At 34.0% G+C, this 26,693-nt stretch overlaps 2 protein-coding genes across 3 annotated transcripts; both read right to left on the bottom strand.

The window, feature by feature from the left end:
• Window positions 1–2,603: 2,603 nt before the first annotated feature.
• LOC112703210 (probable enoyl-CoA hydratase 1, peroxisomal) lies at window positions 2,604–4,397 on the bottom strand. Its single transcript, XM_025754564.3, has 3 exons — window positions 3,706–4,397; window positions 3,330–3,612; window positions 2,604–2,905 (listed from the first exon to the last, which is right to left on the bottom strand). Exons 1-3 carry the CDS (start codon window positions 4,113–4,115, stop codon window positions 2,810–2,812), a joined length of 789 nt encoding a protein of 262 aa, XP_025610349.1. The 5' UTR covers window positions 4,116–4,397; the 3' UTR covers window positions 2,604–2,809.
• A 10,061-nt stretch (window positions 4,398–14,458) lies between these two features.
• On the bottom strand, window positions 14,459–19,452 carry LOC112703219 (uncharacterized). 2 transcript variants are annotated; one of them, XR_011864709.1, is made up of 13 exons: window positions 18,537–19,427; window positions 17,854–18,268; window positions 17,138–17,774; window positions 16,823–16,863; window positions 16,472–16,540; window positions 16,276–16,376; window positions 16,068–16,146; window positions 15,856–15,954; window positions 15,610–15,678; window positions 15,473–15,522; window positions 15,292–15,373; window positions 15,060–15,165; window positions 14,459–14,966 (listed from the first exon to the last, which is right to left on the bottom strand). XR_011864709.1 is itself a non-coding variant. In XM_025754574.3 (13 exons), the coding sequence occupies exons 1-13, from the start codon at window positions 18,956–18,958 to the stop codon at window positions 14,840–14,842; spliced, it is 2,286 nt and encodes a 761-aa protein (XP_025610359.1). In that variant the 5' UTR covers window positions 18,959–19,452; the 3' UTR covers window positions 14,459–14,839. The 2 variants fall into 2 exon arrangements, 1 of the variants encoding a protein (XP_025610359.1); XM_025754574.3 differs by having other exon boundaries at window positions 15,060–15,154; window positions 18,537–19,452.
• Between the last annotated feature and the right edge of the window lie 7,241 nt (window positions 19,453–26,693).

Here is a 26,693-nt window from a genome sequence, read left to right on the forward strand (position 1 = left end):
GGCCTTTTGAGACCGAGTTCTTCCTTTTTCTTGGTTTCCCTCTCCCTCTCTTTTGTTGAGGGAGGGGGCCCAGGTCGCCAACTTAGGTCTCTTAACTTGGCGTTTTCCTCCATATTGATGTACTTTTCAGCTCTTTCCTGTACATCACTTAGAGAAACGGGATGTCTTTTAGATATGGACTGCGAGAAGGGACCTTCTCTAAGTCCATTGACTAATCCCATTATGACTGCCTCTGTGGGCAGGTCTTGAATCTCCAAACATGCTTTGTTGAACCTTTCCATATAGGCTCGTAAAGATTCTCCGACCTCCTGTTTTATTCCCAGGAGGCTCGGTGCATGTTTCACTTTGTCTTTCTGGATTGAGAACCTCATCAAAAACTTCCTTGAGAGGTCTTCAAAGCTAGTAACCGATCTCGGGGAGAGGCTATCGAACCACTTCATCGCTGCTTTCGATAGAGTGGTCGGGAAGGCTTTGCATCGCGTAGCGTCGGAAGCATCAGCTAGGTACATCCGACTTTTGAAGTTGCTCAGGTGATGCTTTGGATCCGTGGTTCCGTCGTAGAGGTCCATATCAGGGCTTTTGAAGTTCCTCGGAACTTTAGCCCTCATTATGTCCTCGCTAAAGGGATCCTCCCCACCTAAGGGTGGCTCTTCTTGTTCGTCACGGGAGTTGCGGCTTTTGAGGGAGGATTCCAACTTTAAGAGTTTTCTTTCTAACTCTTTTCGTCGTTCCATCTCCTCTTTTAGGCTCTTTTCAGTTTCCTTTTGCCGCTCTCGCTCCTGCTCTAACTGCTCCAGGCAGCTGTGGACTAGTCCCATGAGTTCGGTTACATGGGGTGGTCCTTCTTTTTCTGACTCGCGCCCTTTTGAGGAGTTTACCTTTGGGTTTTTTACTCCGGAGGTGCCTTCCCTGTGTTGGTTATCGATTTCCTGGTGGAGGGTGAAGTCCACATCGTTATTGCCTGTGTCCAGATTCTCTTGTTCAGAATCTGTCTCCACATGGCCTTCTTCGTGGGATCTGTCCGCCATCGATGGATGATCTCTCGGGTCCCCGGCAACGGCGCCAATGTTACGGTGGGTAACCGGAGATTAATAGAATAGATGGCGCTAGTTGGCCCAATCGTCCGCGGATGGTAGTCTCCGAGCTGGTTTGCACGCTGGAGCCTCCTTCCGACTTGTATGCGTGGGTGAATGGGGGGTGGTACCTGCAAAGACACTCCGATGCCTAAGTTAGCAAGGGTGTTAGCAGGTCTAGAGAGTATTGGGCTTAGAGATACCTGAGGGGTGTCAGTGTATTTATAGTGGTGAGCCAATAACCACCGTTGGAGTAGTGCCATATCTTTAGGGTGTTAACCGTCCCATTATCTTAGGGAGGTTAATATATGGCTTGATGAAGCGGTTGGAGAGATTTTAGGGGCGGTTACTCATTTGAATGAGTGTTTATCTGCCAGCTAATCTCGTGCCCGACTTCTTTAAGATGAATCGTAGTCAACACCGACTTCTTGACACCAGGTCGGTGCGTAGTAAGGCTCAATCCTCTAGACTAAGCCTTTCTTTTGGACCTCGGCCTTTATTATTGGGTCAGGGTATGAACAAATATATTTTTTAATTATTTAATTTAATTTATTTAAATATGTTACTTAATTAATCATTTATTTAATTTAATTAAGATAAATATTAAATCATTTAATATGTTATTTGACCATATAAATTATAACTAATAATCAACAGCATTAATTATTTGATTCGATTAGAATGAATAAATTTTATTTTATTTTAAAATTTTGCTAACTTGTACCCTAAGACATAAGTTAAAATATCATAAAAAAATATTTTATAAAATTTATTATAAAAAATAATTTTTTTTTATATTTCAATGCATTGAATACATAAAAAGTATTAAAAAATTTCTATTATTATATTTATAAAATATATCCTTAAAACACAAATTAGTTACATTCTATATTGTAATTTGTATTTATTTTTTTTGTAATATTAAATTTTTTAATATTTTATTTGACCATAATAAGGCTTAGCTTACTAAAACTTTTTGAAGATGTACATATACTTTTCAAAAGTATAAGTACCTTGTACTACAGAAAAAACACTGAATATAGTTAACTTTAGGATTTAACGTCGCATAATAGAAAATGATAATTTACTCTATAAGATATCACAATGTAATGATGAAAAAAATTATGAATTCACATTTGAACCAGAATATTAGCCATGAGCTTCTCTAGCGGAAGCTACTTCTACCCTACCATTCTTCGTTAAGGCAAAATTTCAGTTTCGAATACAAAATTTCAATTACTTCAATATCTTAAAAAAAAAAAAAAATACAAAGAATTAAAATTTTAAAGACAAAGATTTAATTTAATTTCTATCTCTCAATCTAAATTTCAGTCTCACTTCCAAACACAACCTAATCGTTTCTATAAAAAGTTAACGTTCCTTGCCCCTTCTTCAACCCAACTACCCAAGTGAGCAAATCCACCTTTAAAAGTTATCTTAAAAGTTGAAGACGACGAGACTAATATATTCATCCTTGTAAACTACCATCCTCCTCCGTTATTCTTCTCCTTGTTTTTTCTGCAAGGCTTCTACACTATAAATTTAGTATTTTTCATATAAGAACTGTTGATGAAATACATATAGTTGATACTCGAAATAAAATGAAAATGACTTAACTGGATATATAACTAGAAACAGTTATTGTGAAAAACAAATGTGAACATTGACATGTAAAACATCAACCCCTAAGGGGAGAACAACATGTATTCTTTTCACCATGAGAGTAAATTCAAAAGCTACAATTTGGACGGTTTCTTTCTCCCAGCTATGAATTCCTGCATCTTTTTGAATTGCTCCTTTGTCATTCCATTGTAATAATCATGAGCTCTCTCCTGAAATTCCATATGCAAATGCACAAGTTATCTAGCTGACCAGGAAGATTGCCAAGAACAATGATGCATAAAAACCAAACAGAAAGTGAATACTGAAGAATGTAAGATCCAAAGCTTTTAGCAACAAGCTCTTAAGTAGATTTTTGCTCTACAATTGGCGAATTCCCTGTTCTGTTTGATTAAACATTAATACAAGATGTCCCAAATGTTAACTTTTCAAGTTCACATTACTAATTACTCTAATAACTTGCTGCTACAATTTCTCATCTTTCAATTCTATCCGTCTAAGAATATATAAAATTTATTTACATTGACCCATCCCAAGTACAGGGCAATTCATGTGCTTTTAAATAATCATACATAAACTCATCCATGTAACATGTACCCAACAAAAAAACTCATCTAAAATGAAAGAAAAGCTGACCTTTTCAAGCGAAAGAGCACGGCCAAGATCAAGCTTGATGCCGTCGTTTATGACGGATTTGTATCTCAACACCAAGTCCTGATTGTTTTTCATTATGGCTTCTGCAATTTCTCTGCTTTTCTTCAACACTTCACTGTCCTCAACGACATGATTCACAAAACCCAATTTCTCAGCAACCTCCGCCGTCAAAGGCGTCGCCGTCAGGGATACCTCTCGTGCCTTATTGACTCCTATGATCCGCGAAAGCTTCTGAGACAAGCCCCACGAAGGAAATATCCCAAACCTACCAAAAAAAGAATGCCCCAAAATGTTTTTAAAATTTTGAAAATCGTCAAATAGCAAAGTTACATCAAATAAATTGCAAAATTTGTAAAACCTGGCGTGGGTGTCTATGAACTTGGATCCTTTGGCGGCGACCAAGATGTCACAGGCGAGTGAAATCTCGAACCCGGCGGTGATGGCGAATCCCTTGATGGCTCCGATTATGGGCTTCCGGCAGCGATCCATTTGAATAACGGGGTCGCTTTCGGGGTCCTTGACGTCGCCCTTGAAGACGTCCTCGGCGGCGGTTAGGTCGACACCGGAGCAGAATGATCGGCCGGAGCCGGTGAGTATGATGACCTTGACGGAGTGGTCTTGGTCGAGGGCCTTGAAGGCCTGAGCAAGGTCCACCATCATGGGGCGGGTGAGAGAGTTGAGAGATCCGGGGCGGTTAATGGTTATGATAGCGACGCCGTTTGGTTCCCGGTTTACAAGAATTAGATTCTCCGATGAGGACCGGTCCATGGTTGAGCCGAAACCACTCTTGCACGGTTCGAATAGTGATTTTCCAGAAGTTGCTATTATTTAGATTTGGATCGAGTGAATGTCTGAATGATGTGAATGGAGGTTGGGATGGAGTGGCAAGTTTTGAAATGCGTGAAGCCGAGAGATGAATGTGACACATGACATGTTATCCTTCTCGATTCTCAAACCAAACCAAATACCCTGCGTACTGCGTTGTAGAATGGATAGAGATTCTTCAACTTTTTTTTCCTCCTCTCCATGGAAATTTTTCATTTTGTCATTATTTTAAGTTTTTTGGTCGGGTTCTTTTTGTGAATATTACGGGGTTTTGGGGTTAAAGAAACAAGCCTTAGGCCCAAAAACTTATCTCAGCTTTTTGGTGCTTTTTGTCAACTCTCTTGTTTTTCGTTTATAATGCTTTTTGTTTTTAATAGTTCTTTTTCTCTTTTGGGCTCAAGGGTACCTTGTTTGGCCCATAAACCCAAAGTTCAGTTTGATATTTTACATTGGGCTCAAGGGTATCTTGTTTAGCCCAAGAAACCCAAAGTTCGGGAAACACAAAAGAGAGAAAAAAGCCAATACCAAAAGTAAAAAAAAAAAAAAGAAGAAAAAGAAGATTAAATGAGAGAACAGAAGTGATTGAAGAGTTTTAGTCTTTAGTGTGAGAAAAAAACAAAATGAAAAATAGTGTTTTCTTTTTTCTTAGATGGGAGAAGAGAGATCAGTGTATGATCTCGGTTATGGGAAAGAAGGCCATATCTTCCTCCTGTTCGTCTCTTCATCTCTGCGGTATCCTCAAAGTACTTTTCAATCAAACAAAAAGACAAAAAAATTATCATTCTAGTCTTTGATCTCTTCTAAATTTTCAAATTTGTGTCTATGGTAAAAAATTTTAATTACCTCCGATAGATTGATGACAATCAATCTATAACTTTTGAACTATAACAATTGTTAACTTTTTATTATCAGGTCAATTTCTAATCACTTATGATCATCGTTAACTTAGTCACCATAGATTTGACCAAATATTTATATATAAATGAAATATAATAATTGATTTGATGATTTTTTTTATAAATATATATTATTTTTGTAAAAATATAAAAAAGAAATAACATGTATAAGTGAAAATGCTAATATCTATTGCAGTTCACCGCCACTCTGCAATGTCCATGTATAGTACTCGAATACATGGCCAATGGAGCTACGTGTATATATATACTGTTGGCAGAAGCTTTTATATCGCACTTTTGTTATTTAATATTAATTATTAAAACAATTAATGAAAGATAAATAAAATAAGTTCTGATACTAATTTTTGTCTTCCTAATATTATCGGTCACACTCCCTATTCAAGTGACATACATACGCATGCTTCATATTCTGTGCAATCTGCAAGTGATGCCATGTGCCTTTCATTTATGGCTGGCCTGTTAATTTAATTTAAGCTATATAACAACTCTAAAATTTATATCTCATCAGCTACATACTATGGCAATGATAATGTGTAGTTAACTCTAATAATAAGATGAAGGCTTAGTTTTCATGATAAAATTGTTTATTTAATTAATAATAAAATACGAATTACGTATTTGGTTCCATGAAGAGGCACTATATTGTGCATTACACTGCATGATATATGATCAAAAAGAAAACAAAAAACAAAAGAGCATTACATTTCATGCATCATATATATTAATTCATCTCACCATCTATGGTGGTGGATATCCACCACCTTCACAACTACCGTTGCAACCGCCAGATCCTACGTTTCCAATGTCACCCCCATGTCCACCTCCAAAGCCACCACCTCCACCAAATCCACCTCCTCCTCCACTTCCTCCTCCACCTCCTCCTCCACCACCTCCACCTCCACCGCCACCAGATCCCCCACCGCTACCACTACCGGAACCACTTCCAAAGCCTATACCAGAACCACCTCCAGAGCCTCCACCAGAACCTCCACCTCCCCCTCCTCCAAATCCACCACCTCCTCCAACGCCACCACCATGTCCACCTCCAAAGCCTGCACCAGCACCAGCACCGGCTCCTCCTCCAATGCCACCACCATGTCCACCTCCAAAACCACCACCAGCACCACCTCCAGCTCCACCACCTCCACCAATTCCAGCTCCTATACCACCACCTTTGCCACTTCCAAAACCAACCCCGCCACCAGAGCCAGCACCTCCACCCCCACCAAAACCACCACCACCACCACCAGCACCTAAACCAGCTCCTCCATATCCATCAACAAGTTCTTCTTCTTTGAACATTCGGCATTCTGCTATCCCTATCACCAAAACAAATATCATTACAAGTGCACCCACATTCTTATGTGAATGCCCCATCTTATCTTATCTTTGATTTGATTTTGCTTGTAATTACAAAGCTTCTCAAGCAGCTATTTATAGAGGGAAAAAAGAACGCAGATATCTACTACCAGTCTACATACCACATGCCATTAATGCAATACTTAGACTTAAAATAATTATAATTAGAGAAGTGTTAAGTAAACTTGCATGGCCGAAAATTTCAAACTTCTATGATTATTGTTTTATTATAATTAGCCGGTGAGTTCATAATGTCATTCCCCAACCATCAACAACTTTAAGTACGATTATTAGCAAACAATCAGAGTAGATTAAAGTTATTGCCGGATTTAATTAATTTCCATCTAAAAGGAGTAGTTTTCACATCCAAATTAAATTTGATCTTGTTAAATTTTGGAAGGATGGAATACAATAAAAGTAAAGTTTCCGGAAAAATTATTTTAAGTTATATCATTAGATTAGTAATATTTAAAAAAAATTACTATAGATTAGTAAAACTGTAGAACTAAAAAGGATTTACTTTACTTGTTAAGAAATGATAGAAAAATTCAAGAGTAGTCAAACGAATTTATTATTTTTATGTCAATTTTTTTAATTATTAGTCTAATTACTTTAGATTAATAATCTAATAATTACTGGTTAAAAACAATAATTTCTTGATTTCTAGTATTTCTTAACGATAAAACTGACATATCTGCTTTTAAAGTGTAGAAGACATCTGAACAGAAATTATTCTTGTGGCAGGTAAAAACATTGAATGCCGGTTGGTGGAGGTGATAGGTGAAAGTCAAAGATACAGAGCCGTTAATTAACTTTTACCCCAATTCATACTCTGAGTAAAATTGTATTAGCCATAAGATTTCCACAAGTAACTTGGAAATGCATATTATGATTTCATGAAGAAGGCCAGATATTATAAATGTATTTGTTCTTGCATCTATAACTGGCAAGCATTATTGTCCCACCATGTGATGAAATACTTTTAATACTAAAACTATTTTTTGTAATTTTGCATGTGAGCTTTATTATTTTCAGCATCGAACGTTCACGTACAAATCAAAATAACTTTCTGTGTAGCTTTTTTGTGAGAAACATAGCATATTAGCATATTATCATTTCATGTACTAAAATGTAATTTTATCAATAATAATAATGAATATTGTAAGATAGGTTGGATAAATGATGCATGGTTTCACTTTCACTACTTAGAATGAATTATGAAAGCTGGCAAAGTAAATACATAGTTACATATACTAATCACTTAAGGAGGCCTCACTTAAGCCTTCATTTTCAAAATAAATAAAATATTAACAGATAATAATTAATGAATTAATAGCTGGACGGCAGAATCTTGTGGCTAATCAACCACCAAACTCTTTGGGAGGATTTAAGCCATAACTAAGCTAGCTGTTCAGCAACGCAACGCGAGAGTTTCAACTTTCAACAACAGAATTGATAGCATCAACACGGTATACGTACAAGAAATAAAGCCTCAGTAGCAGCAGAGTCCTCTTGGCATGAATTATTATATTGTTTTCTCATGCATACATAGTATACTATACTATGAATACGTTATTGACGAGTTGACGAGTTTCTCATATATGCAAAAATTAGTAAAATGAAATTGTAAATGATCTACTATGAATGAGACGTATACAATAATCGTAATCTCAGCACTATGCGATGTTCTCCGGTTCAGTCACATCATATGCGACTTCCTAGTTGTGATTTTCTTACAGCATTTAATTCTAACTTGTAACTTGTAAGGCCCTTTCAGCTATGGTCAACTATTGTGGCTATATAAAGTCAATTATATAAAATAAACAATATTTATTAATATTAAATTTTAAATGTAAAATTTTAAATTTTAACTTATAAATTTTTACCAAGGAAAATTTTTTAACCAATAAAATCATATAGAACAAGTTACATTTAAATTAAGATCATTTATTCTGATTATAGGACTAATCTAAAAGTAATGTGTTTATGTCTAATATAATAGAAAAATTTATTGGTATTTTTTTTAACTAATCTATTCCAATTGTAAATTTTTGAGAACTTATTTATCAGTGTGCTCCTAAAAATATTAATCTATGTCAAGCAGGCCAAGAAACAATAATTATCAGACTTAAAAATATTTATCAGTTGTTAAGTGGTTTGTTTTCTATTTTTGGTCGTGAAGACTGTTTCGTTTGTATAAGACTTTTGACAAGCCCAAACATCGGAAAACACAACAAAGCCTGACGCTAGTTACCAGACCCACTATCCAAAAACAATTTCAGACCCAAACTTAGAAACTCAAACCCTGACCAAAGAAATAAAACTCAAACCAAACATTACCGGGAAATTGGACCCGAAAAACTCAAACCGAACAATTCACCTTCCCAGTCTCGCTCTGCAAATCTACACTCTTTCAAAGCCTTGTTAACCATTTCCTTTTCCTTGCTTTTCCTGAGGGTTGTTTTTTAGACGCTCTAAATTAAAAATAGGAAAAATAATATTACATATCTAAGGTTTTTTATAAATTAAGTCTAACTAAATTAAATAATAAGACTTAAAATAATATTAATTATAACTGATTTTTGTTATTTAAACTAACTTAATTAGACTTAGTTAACAAAAAAATTTGGATGTATAACATTATTCTTAAATTAATATTTCTAAATAAAAAATTAAGACGACTAACTTTTGTAAGTATAATACTTACACTTAATTAGCCCTACGATCACTCACTCATATAAATGACGCTATCATATTTTTCATCTCTTAAATTTACTAACACTCATAATAATGAGAGAATTTTTTGAAACAAACACTAAATATTTTGGTTCATGCAGAGATAGATAACAACATACATATGAAGCTTTTATATAGGCAAACCTTTATAATAAAATAATAATTTTTATAACAACTAAGTACTAGTTGTCATAATTCAAGAAACATGTAGAAACTTTGACTAGTCAATTCCTTGTTCAATTTAGTTTCAAATTCTTAATCATCAATCTTGAAGCTTCCAATTCATGATTTTTCATTCTTCTAATATGGAGATGATGAGTGCAACTTGTATTCAATTCCAATTCAATTTGATTTTGAACTTTTTCAATGTTTTAATATGTTGTAGTTGTACTACTTTTTTGAATATTCTTGATTTAATTTTCTAACATTACCTCCCTTAAATCAAGCCTGTAGAGTTTATCATTCAAGCATCTTCTTCAACTTGTAAAACAATTTCTTTCTCATTTACCAACTCTCTGATTTTGTGAAATCGAATATCAATATGCTTCGATCTTCCATAGAACACTGGATTTTTGCAAAGTGCAATAGTTCACTTGTTGTCGCAAAATATTGTTGTTGGAGTACTTTGTTTCTGTTCAATTTCTCAAGAATTCTTCTTAGCTAAATTGTTTGTGTTGCACATCTTGCTACTGCTATATATTCTGCTTCTGCTGTAGAGAGTATTACTATTGATTGCTTCTTTGATGACCATGAAATTGCACCAGAACCAGGATGAAATACAAATTTTGAATTACTTTTTCTTGTTTCTATATCTCCAACTCAATCACCTCTGTGTAACCCATAAGATTCACTTCATTAGTATCTTCATAATAAATACCATTATTTAAAGTACATTCATCGAAGAGTCCTTTTTACCGCTTGCAAATGGTTGGTACAAAGTTCCTTCATGAATCTACTAAACAAACCAACTCCAAACACAATATCTAGTCTAGTCGCAGTCAAGTACCTTAGACTTCCAATCAAGCTTTTGTAATATATAGAATTTACTGCTCTTCTTTTATCTTCTCTTAGTAATTTGAACTTCTCTTTGACCGGAGTAGGAACTGGCTTTGAATGCTCCATTTGAAATTTCTTTAAAATATCATTTGTATATTTCTTTTGAAAAATAAAAATACTATAATCTCGTTGAACCATTTCAATGCCAACTTGCCAAGAAAGTAAGACATCAAACTCATATCTGTCATTTCAAAGTGCTTTATCATAGCCTCCCTAAATTCTACAATTATCTTCAAATTATGCCTAATAAAAATCAAATCATCAGCATAAAAACACACGATTAACATATCTCCAGGTTAACGAACTTGATATAAAGTTTTTCTAAAACCTATTATTTATCACCTTTTATTTAAATAACTACTTTTTGGCGGTAAACTGCATGATAGATTGATAAAAGTGTAAAACTTACAAGTTAAATCTATGACCAAAATGCCACATAACACTATATTACTGCAAAATTAAATGACCGAAAAGTCCATCTATAAATTAAAAAATCCAATTCAAAGTATATAGTTTCTTGTATTTTAAATTTAATTTCCTTAATATGATTTCATATCCAATTTAATACAATCCAAATTTCCGAAATCAGAAGTAGTTCGGTTGAGTCAATTTTTCCCAGATATATTTGAAGTTCGGAATATCTGTCTGATGTGTCTTTTCCCTATAAACCAATGCTTTGTTGGAGTTAGTTAGAACCTTGGTGTCAATATATATAGTTGTTATTCCTTTTGCCCTTTGATATCTGTGCTTTTTATGTAGAGTAATAGAGATCAATTATTGAACTACCTTTTTTAAACAGTGATTAATATATATATATATATATATATATATATATATATATATATGCTCATTTGCTTGTCCAAAATAGTTCTCTTTAGTTTTATCTTTAAGCTAGGTGAGTGTGAGTAAAATAGTTAACCAACTTTTGAAGCTGACCATATACCTGCCCTTGTAGATTTTTGTGCGGGACAGTTTGTGCAAGAAGCATTTGCATATATTTGTTGCATCCAACCAAGTTGATGAGAAGTGACAAGCCTAGATTCTTGCTTGTGTTACTTGAAGTTGACATTGTCCCAAAGGTTTTTTTTTTTTTTTTTGGCTTTCTTTAAGGTCTAAGGATGTTCCAATATTAATGAAAGTTTTAGCTGGCTCCAGTCCAGATCATGCAACAATAACTCCGCGTGCTGTGGAGCATTCCCTCTCTCTTTATCATGTTTTAATGTGTCGTCTTGTTTATTTCCTTGTCGGAGAATCCCACTAATTTCACTTTAAATGCTAAAACACCCTACCTATCTTAATCCTTCATTAGTCTGTCTAATTGTAAATTCCCACTACTCATGTTCTTTGATATATTCTACATGATCAGATGTGTCACCCCCATTATTTTTTCTTTCATAACATCACAATATCACATACTTTTCCACTTGATAACAAGAAAACTTAGCAATAGCCACTACTAGCCTTGAAGTAATATATAGTATAATATTTTTTCTTCTTCATGTTGGAAGTAGTATTATTTTATAGCTTTTATTAAAATTACATTCACATTCACATTCAATATATTCTTAATATATATATATATAAGTAGATGGATAAATTTACCCACATTATTTTTAAGATATTTTTTTCTTCATACTAATGCCATATCAGTAATATCGCTTACTTGGCAAAACTTTAGAAATCAACCACTCAAGTTCTTTCAAATTAACTATTATTTCTAAATCAACAAAAAAATAAAATATACAAGTAATAGATATATATGCAAATTAGGCTGCGAAATTACTAATAACAATAATTACAAATTAATGGTGGCTAACTAAATTTGTAACCTATAAGAATTCATATCCCTATTGTTCTTATATGGATAGCCGACTCCAAGGTATAGCTCGTTTTTTGATGCTCTCGCTTTTTCTTGGACAAGAGAGATGTTCTCTCCAAAATCGGCAGTGGTGTCTACGTCGGTTCTCTCCAAAAACGGCAGTAGTGGACACCTATAAAGGCACTCCAACGCTCAAGTTAGTAAAAATAAAAGATAAATATCAAATTACTCAGAATGAATAGTGTACCTCTTCCATGTCAGGAGTGGATGTATTTATAGAATTGTTGTGCACTTGTGCTACATGCGGTTATTTAGTGGGTCTAATATTATGAAGCGGTTGAGAATGTGAGCATGTGATAATTGCTTTTAGTGATGTTTGACTTCTTAAAATAAGCACGTTAGAAGAGCAAATCACGTTAGGAGAGCAAATCACGTACTTTACGTACTCCTAAGTAACACATGTTTCTTTATTTAGTTCTAAGAAGATTTCGATTTATAGTTTTACCTGACTCATGTTATAGCCAACGGAACACCTATATTTATTATATTTTACCGTTATAAACAATACAATAAATAATTTAATAATTTCTATAAATAACTCATTAAATGTAATAAACATTCATGTTACAAATATCATAATAATCTATTAATCATAATAAATTTTACGTTACAAATATTAAAATTCCATACTATTTTGAACTACTTATATAAGTCTCTTATCACTATTTCTTCAAATAACATCAAATTTAGCAAAAAAAAAAAATATTTTCGCACTACACAACATCTCAAACTTACTCAATAAAACATCATTCTTTGGAAAATATCACCAAATAAACAAATAATTGGTTTATCAAAGTTTGCGTGGTTTGTCTATGCGAAACATTAACACCCACAAATGAAAAAAAGTTTCTTTACTTAGAAATGATTATATTAAATGAAAAGGTACAAAACAAACAAATTTATTGTATTGTTAAATTGAATTTATGAAAAAAATACTTTAATTATTTTTGTTTTTTATACTTTTTATATTATTTTATATATAATTATATTTTAATATCATTAAAATTATACTTCTTTCAATATGCTATTCATTGTTCTTTTTCTAATAACTTAAAAAAAAATAAATGTGATCAATTTTTTTAATTAATTATTAACTATAATTTACTAACACTGCAGAGAACATCCCTTCGTATAATTGTGAAGGAAAATATGATAAATAAATTCAAACATTTGTTACAAGAAGGAAAAGTCTATACTATAAAAAATTTAAAAATAGAAAATACAAATGATTTGTAATTTTGTATAGACCAATTAAAGATATAATAAAAGCAAACTTTTTACTCACAACTGTTGTGAAAGAAATTAAAGATTCAATTTTGAACATTTTCCAACACTGTTTTAAATTTGCATAACTTGGGTAAAAAAAATATTAACAAGTAATTTCACTTTATACTATTTCAATTATTCTTATTAAACATAACTTATTCAAACAAAAAATTTACATATTTTTATTCTTTTTATTATAGATGTCATTAGAAAACTGCATGCACATCAAGAGATTAAGAAAAAAGAAAACCATACAAATTCAAGATACATCTTCGGAAGAAGAATATACATGTAAAGATGAAACAAACAACACAATAGAAACTAGAAAGTACATACAACTCAACAATTCATAAAGAACATACCAATAACCAATAAAATAAATAAAGACGAGCACCACATAAAAAGACTAGTCCAACCAAAACAAATAAAAAAATCAAACCACTAAATAAAAAAATAACTTTGTATAACTCTAACATCTAAATCCTTTGTACTACAAATTATTTTAAACAAAACACCTTTTAAATTTAATTTTAGTTTACACATATTTAATTAAATTTTATAATATTTAATTTAATTTTACAAAACATATCTAATTTTAATATTTATTATATATTATCATTAATTTATTACATGGATATTTAATTAAATTTTATAATATTTAATTTAATTTTACAAAACATATCCAATTTTAATATTTATTATATATTATCATTAATTTATTACATGGATATTGCAGGAGTCTCATTCTAGTTCTAGTATTAAGAAAAGCAGCCGTAGAATGTAAATGCATGCAATTGACTAAAAGTATCTATGACTATAATTATTCAATTAGTTGAAATAAAAACAGGTCAATCAAGTTCTGAATAATTTTCAAATGACAATGGGATTTAGCTAAGACTATGTAGCAATTTGTTGCTTAAGTGGATAATGATACAGATCCAACTATAGCTATAACAACACTTTTATAAAGATGACAAACTTTCTTCTTCTGATCTATTAGTCAAATGAAAACTATTTTTCTTTCCCTTTTGGTTTCACTATCTGCTGTACAACTTTTAAGTAGTGGTGCGAACTTTTTGCATAGAAAGACTACATATATATTTTTTTGAGGCTGTGGGAATAATCAAATTCAATTGAAAAAGACTCAGTTACAAGCATCACCACCAATGAATTGAAGAAACATGGTGTCACTAAAGAAAAATAAAATGACTAGCCCAATCACCATCAAAAGTTTAGCAATCTCCCCATCTATTATTTTTCCAATCATTCCAGCCATCTCCCTTCATTGTAAGGTAAATGTTGATGAACAAAGAATTCAGAGCACCAATTCTAAATGATTCCAAGAGCATTTCTTTGGATCGATTCATTTACTCATTTGGTAAAGCATGTGCCAAAAATATCCTTATGCCTCGAACACACGCAGAAGAAAATAGCTCCAAGGTTGTGTCTACTGTCTAGGACTCCTTTTGGGGGCTTTCCCCTCCGGCCGATCGAGCAGCTTGGAACTGAATGGCATACCGTCTTTGCAGCTCTCTAAGCTTCTCGAGTAGTTCCCGGAATGTTGGACGGGAAGCTGGATCACTGGTAGAAACAGATGAAGTTGTAAGTTATAATACTATTTCTTTTGGATGAGAAATAAAAATAGTTTTTTAACAAAGAGATGAGCATGCACACCGATGCCAGCAGCTCTCAATTATAGAAGCCCATCGTGGATCAACATCTTTTGGAATTTCAAGTCGCTGATCCATGAACCCCACGGCTCCAATCACCTGCAATGTTCCTAGACGAACAATTAATCTATATGCACCCAAAGTGATACACTATTCATGTGATGTCTATCATTCTAGTTTGAGTATCTATTTTTTTCGAGATACTTTCAAGGTTTACATAAGCATGAAAGCAATACCTGCATTGAGTTGAGATTATCCCAAGGGATCTTTTCGGTTGCAAGTTCCCATAATATTACTCCAAAGCTGTATACATCGGACCTGAAGTTCCCAAGGACAAGCAAAATGATTTTTCAAGGACTCAAATTTCTTTAACAACATTTGACAGAAATCAAAGAGGACATAGGTTGGAGGACATACTTCTCATCTGAGGGTTCGTTACGAAGAACTTCTGGTGCCATCCATTGTGGCTACAAAACAGAAAAATGCTACAATCAGAAAGATGTGTTGACAATTTTTTTAGCAGCCAAAACATAAAGAGAGACAGATGAACCTACCGTGCCCCTCCCTGTCTTAGTAGTGAGAAATGTTTCATGCTTAAGACGTGAAAGACCAAAGTCACAAACCTGTAAAGACATGTGAAGATATTATCTAGCTTCGTTGAAGACAATGATAGAAACATGTAAACCAAATAATAATAATAATAACAATAAAAAAGAGCAATGCTAGAATCATCAAGCAATCAAGTGAAAGTTTGAAACAGTACAACCCAACATTACAGAAAATGTTGAAAAGTGGCACACCTTTACAGTCCAATTCTTATCAACTAGAAGATTTGATGACTTCAAATCTCTATGGATGATAGGTGGATTGCAGTGATGAAGATAATTCACACCTCGTGCCTGCAGACAGAAAGTATTCTGTAAGCATACAACAGTACTTCAAACACAGAAATTTTCTAAGGCATCAATGAAAGTCAGGGTTCTGATGGCAAATACTATTACCGAATACTCACAATATCCAAGGCCATATGAACTCGTCGTCTCCAGTCAAGTTTCGGCGTGTTTCTGTGTAACAAGCGACACAAGCTTCCACTGGATTCAAAAAACGAAATACGAATGCACGGAATACTAATCAGCCCAACTGAATACTCTTTTGACTTGCAAAACAAAAACATCATCAAAATGCTGTTAAAAGGGTCAAAAGAGAGGTTCAGAACAAACCGTGGGAGAAACTCTGTCACAATGCAGAGACGTTGAGGTGAAGTCACTGCCCCCATAAAGAGAAGAATATTTGGGTGCCGAAGCCTTTTAATAACAGAAACCTTATGAAGAAAGAAAAAGAAAAAAAGATGAATAAAAACACATTTATAATCTGTGTTCCAACCAAATCAACAAAAGAGACTACATGAAAGCATACCTCTTGTCTGAAGGAAAGTATCACATCATCTGAATATTCTTGCTTTGAGAATACCTTGACCGCAACATCCTGAAAAAATAACAATATAAGTTGTCTGTGTAGTTTCTGAATGTTTAAAAAGCTTATTCAAACATTGACAGGTTTACAATCCTTCTAGAAATGCTGTGATCCCTTAATAATGCTCAGTTCACACATTAAAGAACCTTCTAGTTGCAAATTCTGAATATATATATATATATATGAAAAGAAAATTGTTGTTGATATCTTAAGTTCTTCTACATTGTTAGGTCCCAGAATAATGCATTATGCATGTATCAAAACCATAAACTACAAGAAGAGAAAAATACATACTGATCCATACCACAGAGCATGATATACAGTTCCACAGGAACCTGCAATTAAACAATAAAGTGGTAAACAGGTAAAGCATAAGAATGCAAAATGCAAGTAGGTGCTATATAAAAATGACCAGAAATCCATAAAGAATCAACCAACTCAAACATAAGAAGTCCAATTACAGCTAACATGTCAAGATTCTTTCTGGTAAATACTAGTTCTTTTGTTAAAGCATGCATACTGTCAAACGGTTTTTTTCTTAAGAATGTCAAAAACTTATTCTCTAACTGATTATTAACAAATAAATGCTTTAGTTAAGAGCATGACTACCTTGTCCAATTTGTTCTCCAATAGTCAGGTCTTCCCACAAAATTTCATAATCCAAGCAATCGGTGTCCACATCCACTTTATTATTGACAGCACAACTTCCGGCACTTCCACAGCTGCTGGCACTACTTGTGCTGTTAATATTGATTGACGACGACCAGGATCCTGAAGCCTCATTGTTACTAGGGCGATTCCTTTCACCTCCTTGACGTTCTTGCTTCTGAGTTTCTTGATGATCATTTGACAAGAAAGGCACAGCAACACGGACATCCTTTGCCTCCGACCCTTCTTGATCATTTGCTTTCCATGGCCATGCCATTGTTTTCTTTTGAATCCATGCTTCAGCCCTAGACGTTATAATCTTGTGAATAGATTTTCCTTCACTATCATCGGCATATTCTTTCAAAGTTTTTCCTTGGGATCTTTCCTCACCATGAGAAAATATACCAAAAGGGGACTGCATCACATCACCTCTGGGTGTGCTAGCTCCACTGGAATTAGCATCCTCTCTGTGGTCTGCAACACCAACTTCTGAGAAACTATGCTCAGATTGATGACTTCCTCCGCTCCCGCTTTCACGATCACCGTTATTTTCTCCAGTCCGGATTCTTGACTTAACTTTGTTACTTACCTTTGATGCCTGTTTAATGGTTCTAACATCAAGACATGCTATGCTATACTAGTATAAATTACAGAAACATGAAAGTTACAGCACTAACCAAATTTGAGAACTTGGATGCTATAGAAGTTTGGAGAGGCTGCTGAGTATCAAGGCCAAGTTTATTTGAAATGCTACTTCTAAGAGGCCTAGAGCCTGAACCTGATTCAGCATTGTTTGCACCCAAGCACGGAACTCTCGTTTCAACGAAGAGCCGCGAATCACTCGAGACACAGATAATCCCAACTAAACTTCCATCATCATCATAGAAAGGAGTATTCGTCGCCACCGCCAAGAACTGCTCTCCCATCTTGTTCTTGACCGGGAATTGCCCAGTCCAGCTCTCTCCCATTACGACACGGTTCACAATATCTTCAGCCAAGGCAAAATCCCTGGGGTCAACAATCAGCTCAATCCCATCCTGCCCAAGAGCTTCCTCCGCAGCATAACCATACAGATTTTCGGCACTCCGGTTCCTGCAAAATCATTGCAAATCAAATCCAAGGGAGTGAAGGGGCGGAAAAAACTCTAAATGTAGGTCCCTCACTCCCCACAATTCATGCAATCAACAAGACAAGACAGGACAGAACATATCAAAACTAACATGCACATCCATTTTTAGCTAAGGACTTGTCATCTCCAAAATTCAAATCATATATACACAATTCAACAACCCATAATAATACTTAACCACACCCCATTGCAACAAAATGAAAACTTTTAAACAAAAATAGAAAGACTGACCAGTAGATTATCCGAGAGGTAAGATCCAATATATGAACGGACTGTCCCATTGACTGCAAAATATTAAGATACTGTCTATCAGTAAAATTCACGGCGGAAGGACCACACTTTGCACCACCACCTCCTTCACCTTCTTTTTTGGGATCACTGCGACTCTCTCTCTGCAGAGGTGAAGATTGCTTAAAGGAACAAGAGCCTCTCTTCCATGCGGCAGCTGAGGCTCCATCGGCGGGTCCCCTCTTCGGCGGTGCACCCAATCTAGAACGCTGGGGAGAGACGGAGTGAGACCTCTGGCGATGGTGGTGGTGGCTTCTGGTGGCATCAGAAAGCTTGAGCCTTGACATCTCTTGCTTGAGATGCTCGTGACCTTCCTCTAGCTGCTCGATCTTCTTCATAAGCTCTTCCGTTGGTGGCGTTCCCATTTTTTCTTTTCTTCCTTCTTCTTCTTCTTCTCTTCACATAAATTCAACTCAATCTTTGTTTTTTAGATGTGCCTCCCACCAATAACAACATTCATTTCCATCTCACACTTCCACACACCCACACCCCATAAAGAAAAAGTCTCCAGCTTTATTATTCACTAACTCACACACTCTCTCTCTCAGAATGCTAACAGAAACCAGAAAGAGATATGTTATGGGTTGAAATTGATTAGACAAACTTTATTTCTCATCATTTTTTTCAATTGGATGTCCTATGTCAATATCTCTGACTCTCTCTCTCTCTCTCCCCTCTCCGGTCAATAAAGCCAGACCTTCTTTAACTATTTTTTTATTATACATATTTTTTAAAAAATATCTCTTTTTATTGCTTGCATTTCCTGGTTTATCTGCTTCTTCTTCAACTCTGGTTGTATTGTGTTGTGTATGAAGTTAACTGTTCTTTGGTCTTATCATTAATATATCTCAATCCAGCTATTTGGAGCAAAGCAAGAGTTAATGATATAGTAACACTTCCACGCGCCAACTCACGAGTGTAAAGCACGGAAGCCATAGTCCAATCTGCAGGGCGCGTCACCATTCCTAACGGCCATTAGAGAATTTGCTTCACTTTCGTAAACTTATTCTGTCTTTTTATTATAAAGTTGCTTCTTTGATATTGGTTCATTCTCACATTACCAAGTTTTTTTGGTGACTAAATAGAAAAGAAAGAAAAAAGAGACAAAACCAAATTAATTGGCTAGGGTCATATCTAAATCTATTAGATGTTGAAACTCACTCCATGGTTGGCTCCAATTCGAGTGAATGTCCGCGACAGAAGCAGCTGCTTTAGCCATACAATCTGCAACACTATTTGCAGTCCTCTGAATTAAAAGAATAGAGACGCTCCAATTCCAATTCATAATCTCCTGAATATGCTTTGCCAAATCCCATTCCGGAATATCCTTACTAAGCATTCTTTGGTTTACCAAGAAAAGAGCTTCTAAACAGTCTGTTTCACAAATAACCTCACGAAATCCACTCTCCCAAGCAAGAAGTAAACCTCTCCAAATTGCATATAATTCAGCAAAAAGAACACTGCACACTTCGACTTTTCCAGTGCAACCTTTCAACCAACATCCATCAGGATTGCGAATAATACAACCAAAACCAGCATAGCCAGAAGGAGCAAACCAACTAGCATCACAATTCAATTTAACAGAATGAACTGGAGGTGGAACCCAATGCAAACAAAGTGAAGGAGGAGACAGAGATTGATGCATAGCAAAAATAGTGTGAAACTCCCTTACTGAACTACGAATCAAACTCACCACTTTACTAGCACTCCATGAATCATCTATATTAAATAAGTCATGATTTCTGCTTCTCCAAATCCACCAGATAGTCGAAAAGAAAAGAAAAGCATCTCCACTCCTTGCACATCTGTAGAGCCAATCATGTAAATTCGAGTTATCTGAATACAAACCTAAAAGGGTCCAGACCTCCTTGGCACTAGGGCACTCCCGAAGACAATGAAGAGTGGATTCAGAACCATTCTGACACCGATGACAGGTGCTAGATAAAGCTAAACCACGACCCAAACGAAACTCTGCTGTAGGAATAGCATTATGGAGACTGAGCCAAATCAAGAACTTATACTTCTCAGGAATATGCAGACGCCATACCCACAACCAATTATCATGCTCATTCCAGTCAAAGTTTCTTTTGGCTAGCCAACTGTACCCACTCCTAGCTGAGTAGATTCTAGAAGATGTCACACCCCACGACCAACCCGAACTCTCTCCAGCATTCAAATCCGGATTATAAGCATTCAAACGCTGTTTGACATCTTCTGGAATGATAGAGAAAATATCATGGAGATTCCATTGACCATCTTTCCAAACGTCTCTAATAGTTAAATCAGAGTCAGATATATGTACAAAAGGGACATCTTGAGCAATTGGACCCTCAATACTCCAATTGTCAAACCAAAAAGATTGATCAAGTGACCCAACGCACCAAGAGAAGGCATCCTTAAGAGCACCAAAAGCCTTTGAGATACTCTTCCAAACATGAGAAGCATTGCAAGGGACAGGGCCATCTAAAACTCCCTCATTCCTCAGATACTTCGCCCTCAATAGAGCAACCCAAGGCTTGTCCTGACAATGAAAAAATTGCCACACCAATTTACCAAGTAAAGATATATTAACACACGCAGGGTTTCTAACACCCAGGCCACCAAATTTTTTTGGAGTGATCACGGTCCTCCAATTAACAAGAGAAAGACCTCTACCATCAACTTGACCCTTCCAAAGGAACTGTCTCATCATAGAAGATAATTTATCGCAAACCCAATTTGGAAAAAAGGATACCTGCATATGATAGACAGGAATGGATGCTGCAACAGAATTGATCAGGCAAAGTCTCCCTGCTTTATTTAGAAGCCTTCCTTTCCAATTAGCTAATCTTCCCCTCACCTTTTCAATCACCGAATGAAAAGAAGCCCTACTGGTACGGGAATGATTAAGGTTAACTCCAAGATATCTTCCTAAGTCCAAAGCAAAACGTATTGAAGAAACACTAGTAAAAATATCTCTTCTACGAGCAGTCACATTTTTAGAACAAAAAGCTTTAGACTTTTCAAGATTCACTTTCATGCAAGATGCCTTGCAAAAAATATTAAGAGAATGCATGACCATTTGGACCTGACTTTTTGTAGCCTGGCAAAAGAGTAAGAGATCATCTGCAAACATCAAATGAGAAAATTTTGGGCCACCCCTAGTGACAGAAACTGGTTTCCACACACCCTCGACCACCTTATGAGATATATAGCAGGCAAGTCTTTCCATACAAAGCACAAATAAGTAAGGAGATATTGGATCGCCTTGTCTAAGCCCCCTTCTAGGAGCAAAACTATCCAATCTATTCCCATTCCACATAATAGAAAGAGAGGATGCACGGACACAAGTCATAATCAAATTAACAGTGATGATAGGAAAACCAAAAGCAATGAGAGTACTCTCCAAAAACCTCCAATCCATCCTATCATAAGCTTTTTCAAGATCAATTTTAAAAGCAAGAGTACCTTTCTTGGATTTTGTGTGCTTCATGAAATTCAAAATTTCTTGGGCCACAATAATATTATCAGGAGCACCACGACCCGGAATAAAACCTCCTTGTAAAGGACTAACAATATCTGGAAGAAAAGGCCGAAGTCGGTTAGTCAATACTTTGGTGATAATTTTATAAACAACATTACACAAGCTAATAGGCCTGAAATCCTTCATAAAGGTAGGATTATCAATTTTAGGAATAAGCACAATCAGAGTTTCCATGATGCTAGGGTTTAAGAACTCTCCCAAAAAAGCGCTCCGGACAATATTCCAAATCTCAGTGCCTACTATCTCCCAATATTCTTTAAAAAAATAAGCTTGAAAGCCATCTGGACCAGGAGCCTTAAAAGGGCTCATACTGAATACTGCTGACTTGACTTCCGCAAAAGAGACAGGGTCAATTAACCTAGCACAAGCCTCAGTGCTTAGAGTGGGCATCGGAACATCCCCTAAACAATCAACCTCAACCTCTTCCGTTGTACCAAAGAGATTCTTGTAAAAAGAGAGGGCTTCTTCCTGGAGAATATTTGGATCAGTAGACCAAGACCCATCTCTAACATATAATCCATGTACTCTATTATGGTTTCTACGCACCAAAGTCTGAAGATGAAAGAATTTAGTGTTTCTATCCCCATACTTGACCCACTTTTTATTTTTATTATATTTATTTATTATATTTTCTCTCAGAAGGCTCCACTTTTTTTCTAGTTTTATTCAGTACATGATATTTCCTTTTTTTTTTTTTCTCTTCAAGTTTTTCTTTTCTCTGCAAATAATTTTTTTCCTTCCATTTTCGGGTTATGTTCATTGGACTGACATCTTCATGTTTATGGACATATTAGAAAAACAAAATACCTATATTTTTATTTCTCTCTTTTTTTTTTCATTTCTTTCCTCCACGGAATGTTTCAATTTTTTTTACTTGTAAAGACACAGTCGCCATTTGGCTTCGGCTAATATCATAAGGCAAAAGGTCCTAGAAATCAAAAGTCTGTTGCATTAAAGCTGTCTAAATCAAATATAGTTTTGTGTTTACTTTTTTGGGTAGGTAAATCTGATTATCACAAAAAGAAATGTGTCATTAAAACAGCAGAATCTATGGTTTTTTTTTTTAGTTTTTTAGCTACATATTTCAATTGATTGAAGTATTTTAAAAAAAATTATTGATTTATAAGCTATGATATAATACCTTAGTATAACTAAATTATATGGAGAGCAAAAAACGCATATCCATATTTTAAAAGTAATATTTAAAATTTATTTTATTACCTTCATAATTAATGATGATTGTGTTACATCATATCATGAGCACGAGGTATGGACATGTTTTTTAGAAGCAAAATACTCTTTTATTATTCAAATCCTATTGTGTGTGAAAAGTGAAAACACAATACTACTTTACTTTTATTAGACCAATTTAACTAATTTCGTGATTACTCTTTACTCAAATATGTTTTTTTGAGTTATCAATTTAACAAAAAAAATTATTTGTGTTTTATAAATTTAAAATATAATGTGTATGCGTTTTATTTTTAGTTTTTGAAAAGTTAGTGATGTTTTAAAAAATTGATATAAATTATTTTTTAAGATTACTTTATACTTTTAAAATTAGAGAAATTTTCATATAAATTGATATATTAATGAATATTTATATTTATATTTTTTATATATTTATATTTATTAAAATTATTTTAAAAATAAAATAACAAATAAATCCTTAAAAATTTACGCTTTAAATAGATTAATTTCTAAAAAAATACTAATAAAATTCTTTACAATAACTGAGAGATACATTATGATAGAAAATCAATTTGAATATAACTCGTTCATATCTATTATCTTATAAGACTTTATTAATACCTTTTTTCAATAACTAATTTGTCTAAATCTTCAAAGACATATTTATTACTTTATTCTTATTTTAAATATTGAAAACAAGTTTACCAAATATAATATTTTTTTAGTTTGTACTTATTAAAAGTCTCTTTCTTTGTTTGTTTTAATTTACCAAATATAGTTTTTACTTTTTACGACTTTTAAAAAATTATATTTAAAATGTTACTTTTAATAAATATTAATGTAGGAGAATATTAAGGGAGACTATTAATGTATAAATATTATTAACACTCTTAATACTTCTTATTTATTGGATATTATGTGACATTAATAAATGACAGATGCACAATATAATATAAAGAGGTGGCAAGTATAATAATATTCTCATTCAAAATTGATACTTGTTTGGGTAAATAACTTAAATAAGTTCCTTTAGAAAAGGAGTTTAAAACATAAGAACTTTTATTAAAAGCAGCTTATAAATAAGTTATTTTGTGTTTGGTTTTTTAGTTATAAAAGTACTTATTTTAAAGTTATAGCGTTTGGATAAATAACGCAAAAGATAAAATTTTTTTATAAAAGAGAATGAATATTAAAATAACCATGATAACAAATATTTTCCAATATTGAATGTTGATTTTACATAACCTAATCACTAATATTGTGTATGATATAGTAGGTGAAAATAAAAAATAAATATAAAATTGTAGAACCTATGCACAATTACTCAAGAGGGGGGTAAATTGAGTATTGCAACAACAATGAATCTTTTTGCGAAAGTTAAAGAAAATATACAAAAGTGTTATTGTACTAGTATTTTTCCAAGAGCTTAACTCAATTGCTAAGCATTTATAAGGAGCTTTTACTTTCCAATAGACACCAACTCAAATAAATTGATCAAGCTTTTCACCAATCGGACTTAAGCTACTCCTTAAGTACTTACGAAGCTACTTTTCGATCACAATTTATTTGCTCAAAGGTAAAAGACAATAATATTGAAGAGATGAGTTTGGAGAGATGCAAACGCTATTTAGAGTGGTTCGGCACAATCCTTGTCCTACGTCCACTTTCTTTCTCAATCGCAATTGAGAAGTTCCACTATTGCCAAGCTTCAAAGTGCTCGCGCAAAACCTTTTACAATCCGAGTCCTTAGTTTCTAACACCTCACGGTATATGATCACCACTCGTATACTAACCCACTCCACTTAGAGATACCTTCTCTAAGATTTGCCTTGAGTACTTAGTATACCTCTTTGGTATCCTCACCGACTATAGTGTTTATAACTCTTGACTCAACCTTGGAGATCACACTCCAATTTACAAAGTGTACAAGAAAACAATTCTCAAAGAATTGTTGAGATGAAATGAGTACTCTCTAGAAGAGTGTATGATTACAAGTTTAGCACTATTGAACCAATTGATATTCCTCTCTCAAATTGTGTATTATAACACCTTAAAAAATGTGTAGAATGAAAGAATATGAACAAGATAGTTTGCAAATACTCAAGTATATGAAATAAGGCTTCAATCCATCTATTTATAGACTCCCCAAACCTTAGAAACGTTGAGGAGTTAGTGGAATGGAGCCTTTTTGTCAAAACTAGCCGTTTTTTTTTATGTTTTTGAATCATTTGCATCGATGCATAACACTTTGCATCGATGCAAATGTGTCTTTGAAGCTGAAATTTGAATTTTCAGCTAGGTTGCATCGATGCAAACATCTTTGCATCGATGCAACAAGTCGTTGCATGCTTTGCATCGATGCAAGATGAGTGTGCATCGATGCAAACCTTAAAGAATGGCTTAAAATCACTTCAAAATACTTAGGATTGATCTCAAACTTGTTGGAGTCAATTCCTATGCTTTTGTACCTTTGAAAACAAGTTTTAAACCATTTGGCTAGCATCGAATTGCAAGATGTGCATATGATATGATAATCAAAACATTTTGTGAGTGTGTGTTGAGAGATTTAGCAATTGGTTCTTAACAAGAAGTTACCTAAGTCCTAAGACACTATACTTGTCTTCAAATGTTGTGGACTTGAGTTTCTTGTTGTTGTTGTGTTGCTTTCAACTCTTCATTCCTCAACATTGAATGTTGGTTGATCTTTCAACATGCTTGTTCATTCAAGTTGTTTGTTGGTTTGTCTTTCATGTCATTTGTTGGTTTGTCATTCATCAAAACCTACGAATACAAACTTCGCATACAAGCAACATGATTTACAAAAATATGTGTCAATGTATATTTTATTGCTGTTTTTTATTTTTTATTTTTACTCCTATTAGAACTCTCTTCTCTTTTATTGAGGTCAAGAACTTGTTATAATTAACTATGAAAATAATAATAAGCTATAAAATTACATATGAAAAAAATAAAATTAAAACTGAAATTTCATACCACACTTGAATACAAATTTAATAATAAAAAAGTGATAAAATGATAAAAAAAAATACTTAGAAGGAATATATGCAGTAAGTTGTTCAGATATAATATTGTCTGAAAATGTAGTGGAGGATCAATACTTCCATCAGATGTTTCATTATGTAAAAATGGTGAGACTTGGAACATTGCGTGAGAATGATGGTGGAAGGCCAGTACTTATAGCATACCTTGTGTGAAAATGGTGATGAAGGGTCAGTATTTTTCATAGAGTTAAGAAGGAAAGTAGATTTTTTGTTTTAAAATTAATTTTTTTTAAGTAAGTGGTAGAATGACTTCTCGAGAAGCAAAAAGTCATATATTTATACTTCTTCAAAAAGCTGCAAATTAACTTTTCGAGAAGTTAAAAG

Source organism: Arachis hypogaea, chromosome 1 (genome assembly GCF_003086295.3).
Source record: "Arachis hypogaea cultivar Tifrunner chromosome 1, arahy.Tifrunner.gnm2.J5K5, whole genome shotgun sequence".
NCBI classification, from domain to species: domain Eukaryota; kingdom Viridiplantae; phylum Streptophyta; class Magnoliopsida; order Fabales; family Fabaceae; genus Arachis; species Arachis hypogaea.

What these genes read in the sequence shown, in the direction of transcription:
- LOC112703210 (XM_025754564.3), bottom strand. Translation starts at nt 4,115, where the DNA reads ATGGACCGGTCCTCATCGGAGAATCTAATTCTTGTAAACCGGGAACCA. An exon ending in TTCATAGACACCCACGCCAG is followed by an intron (nt 3,613 to 3,705) that starts GTTTTACAAATT and finishes TTTTTTTGGTAG; the next exon opens with GTTTGGGATATTTCCTTCGT. An exon ending in GTGCTCTTTCGCTTGAAAAG is followed by an intron (nt 2,906 to 3,329) that starts GTCAGCTTTTCT and finishes ATGGAATTTCAG; the next exon opens with GAGAGAGCTCATGATTATTA.
- LOC112703219 (XM_025754574.3), bottom strand. Translation starts at nt 18,958, where the DNA reads ATGGGAACGCCACCAACGGAAGAGCTTATGAAGAAGATCGAGCAGCTA. An exon ending in AACGAACCCTCAGATGAGAA is followed by an intron (nt 15,374 to 15,472) that starts GTATGTCCTCCA and finishes TGGGAACTTCAG; the next exon opens with GTCCGATGTATACAGCTTTG. An exon ending in ATTGAGAGCTGCTGGCATCG is followed by an intron (nt 14,967 to 15,059) that starts GTGTGCATGCTC and finishes TGTTTCTACCAG; the next exon opens with TGATCCAGCTTCCCGTCCAA.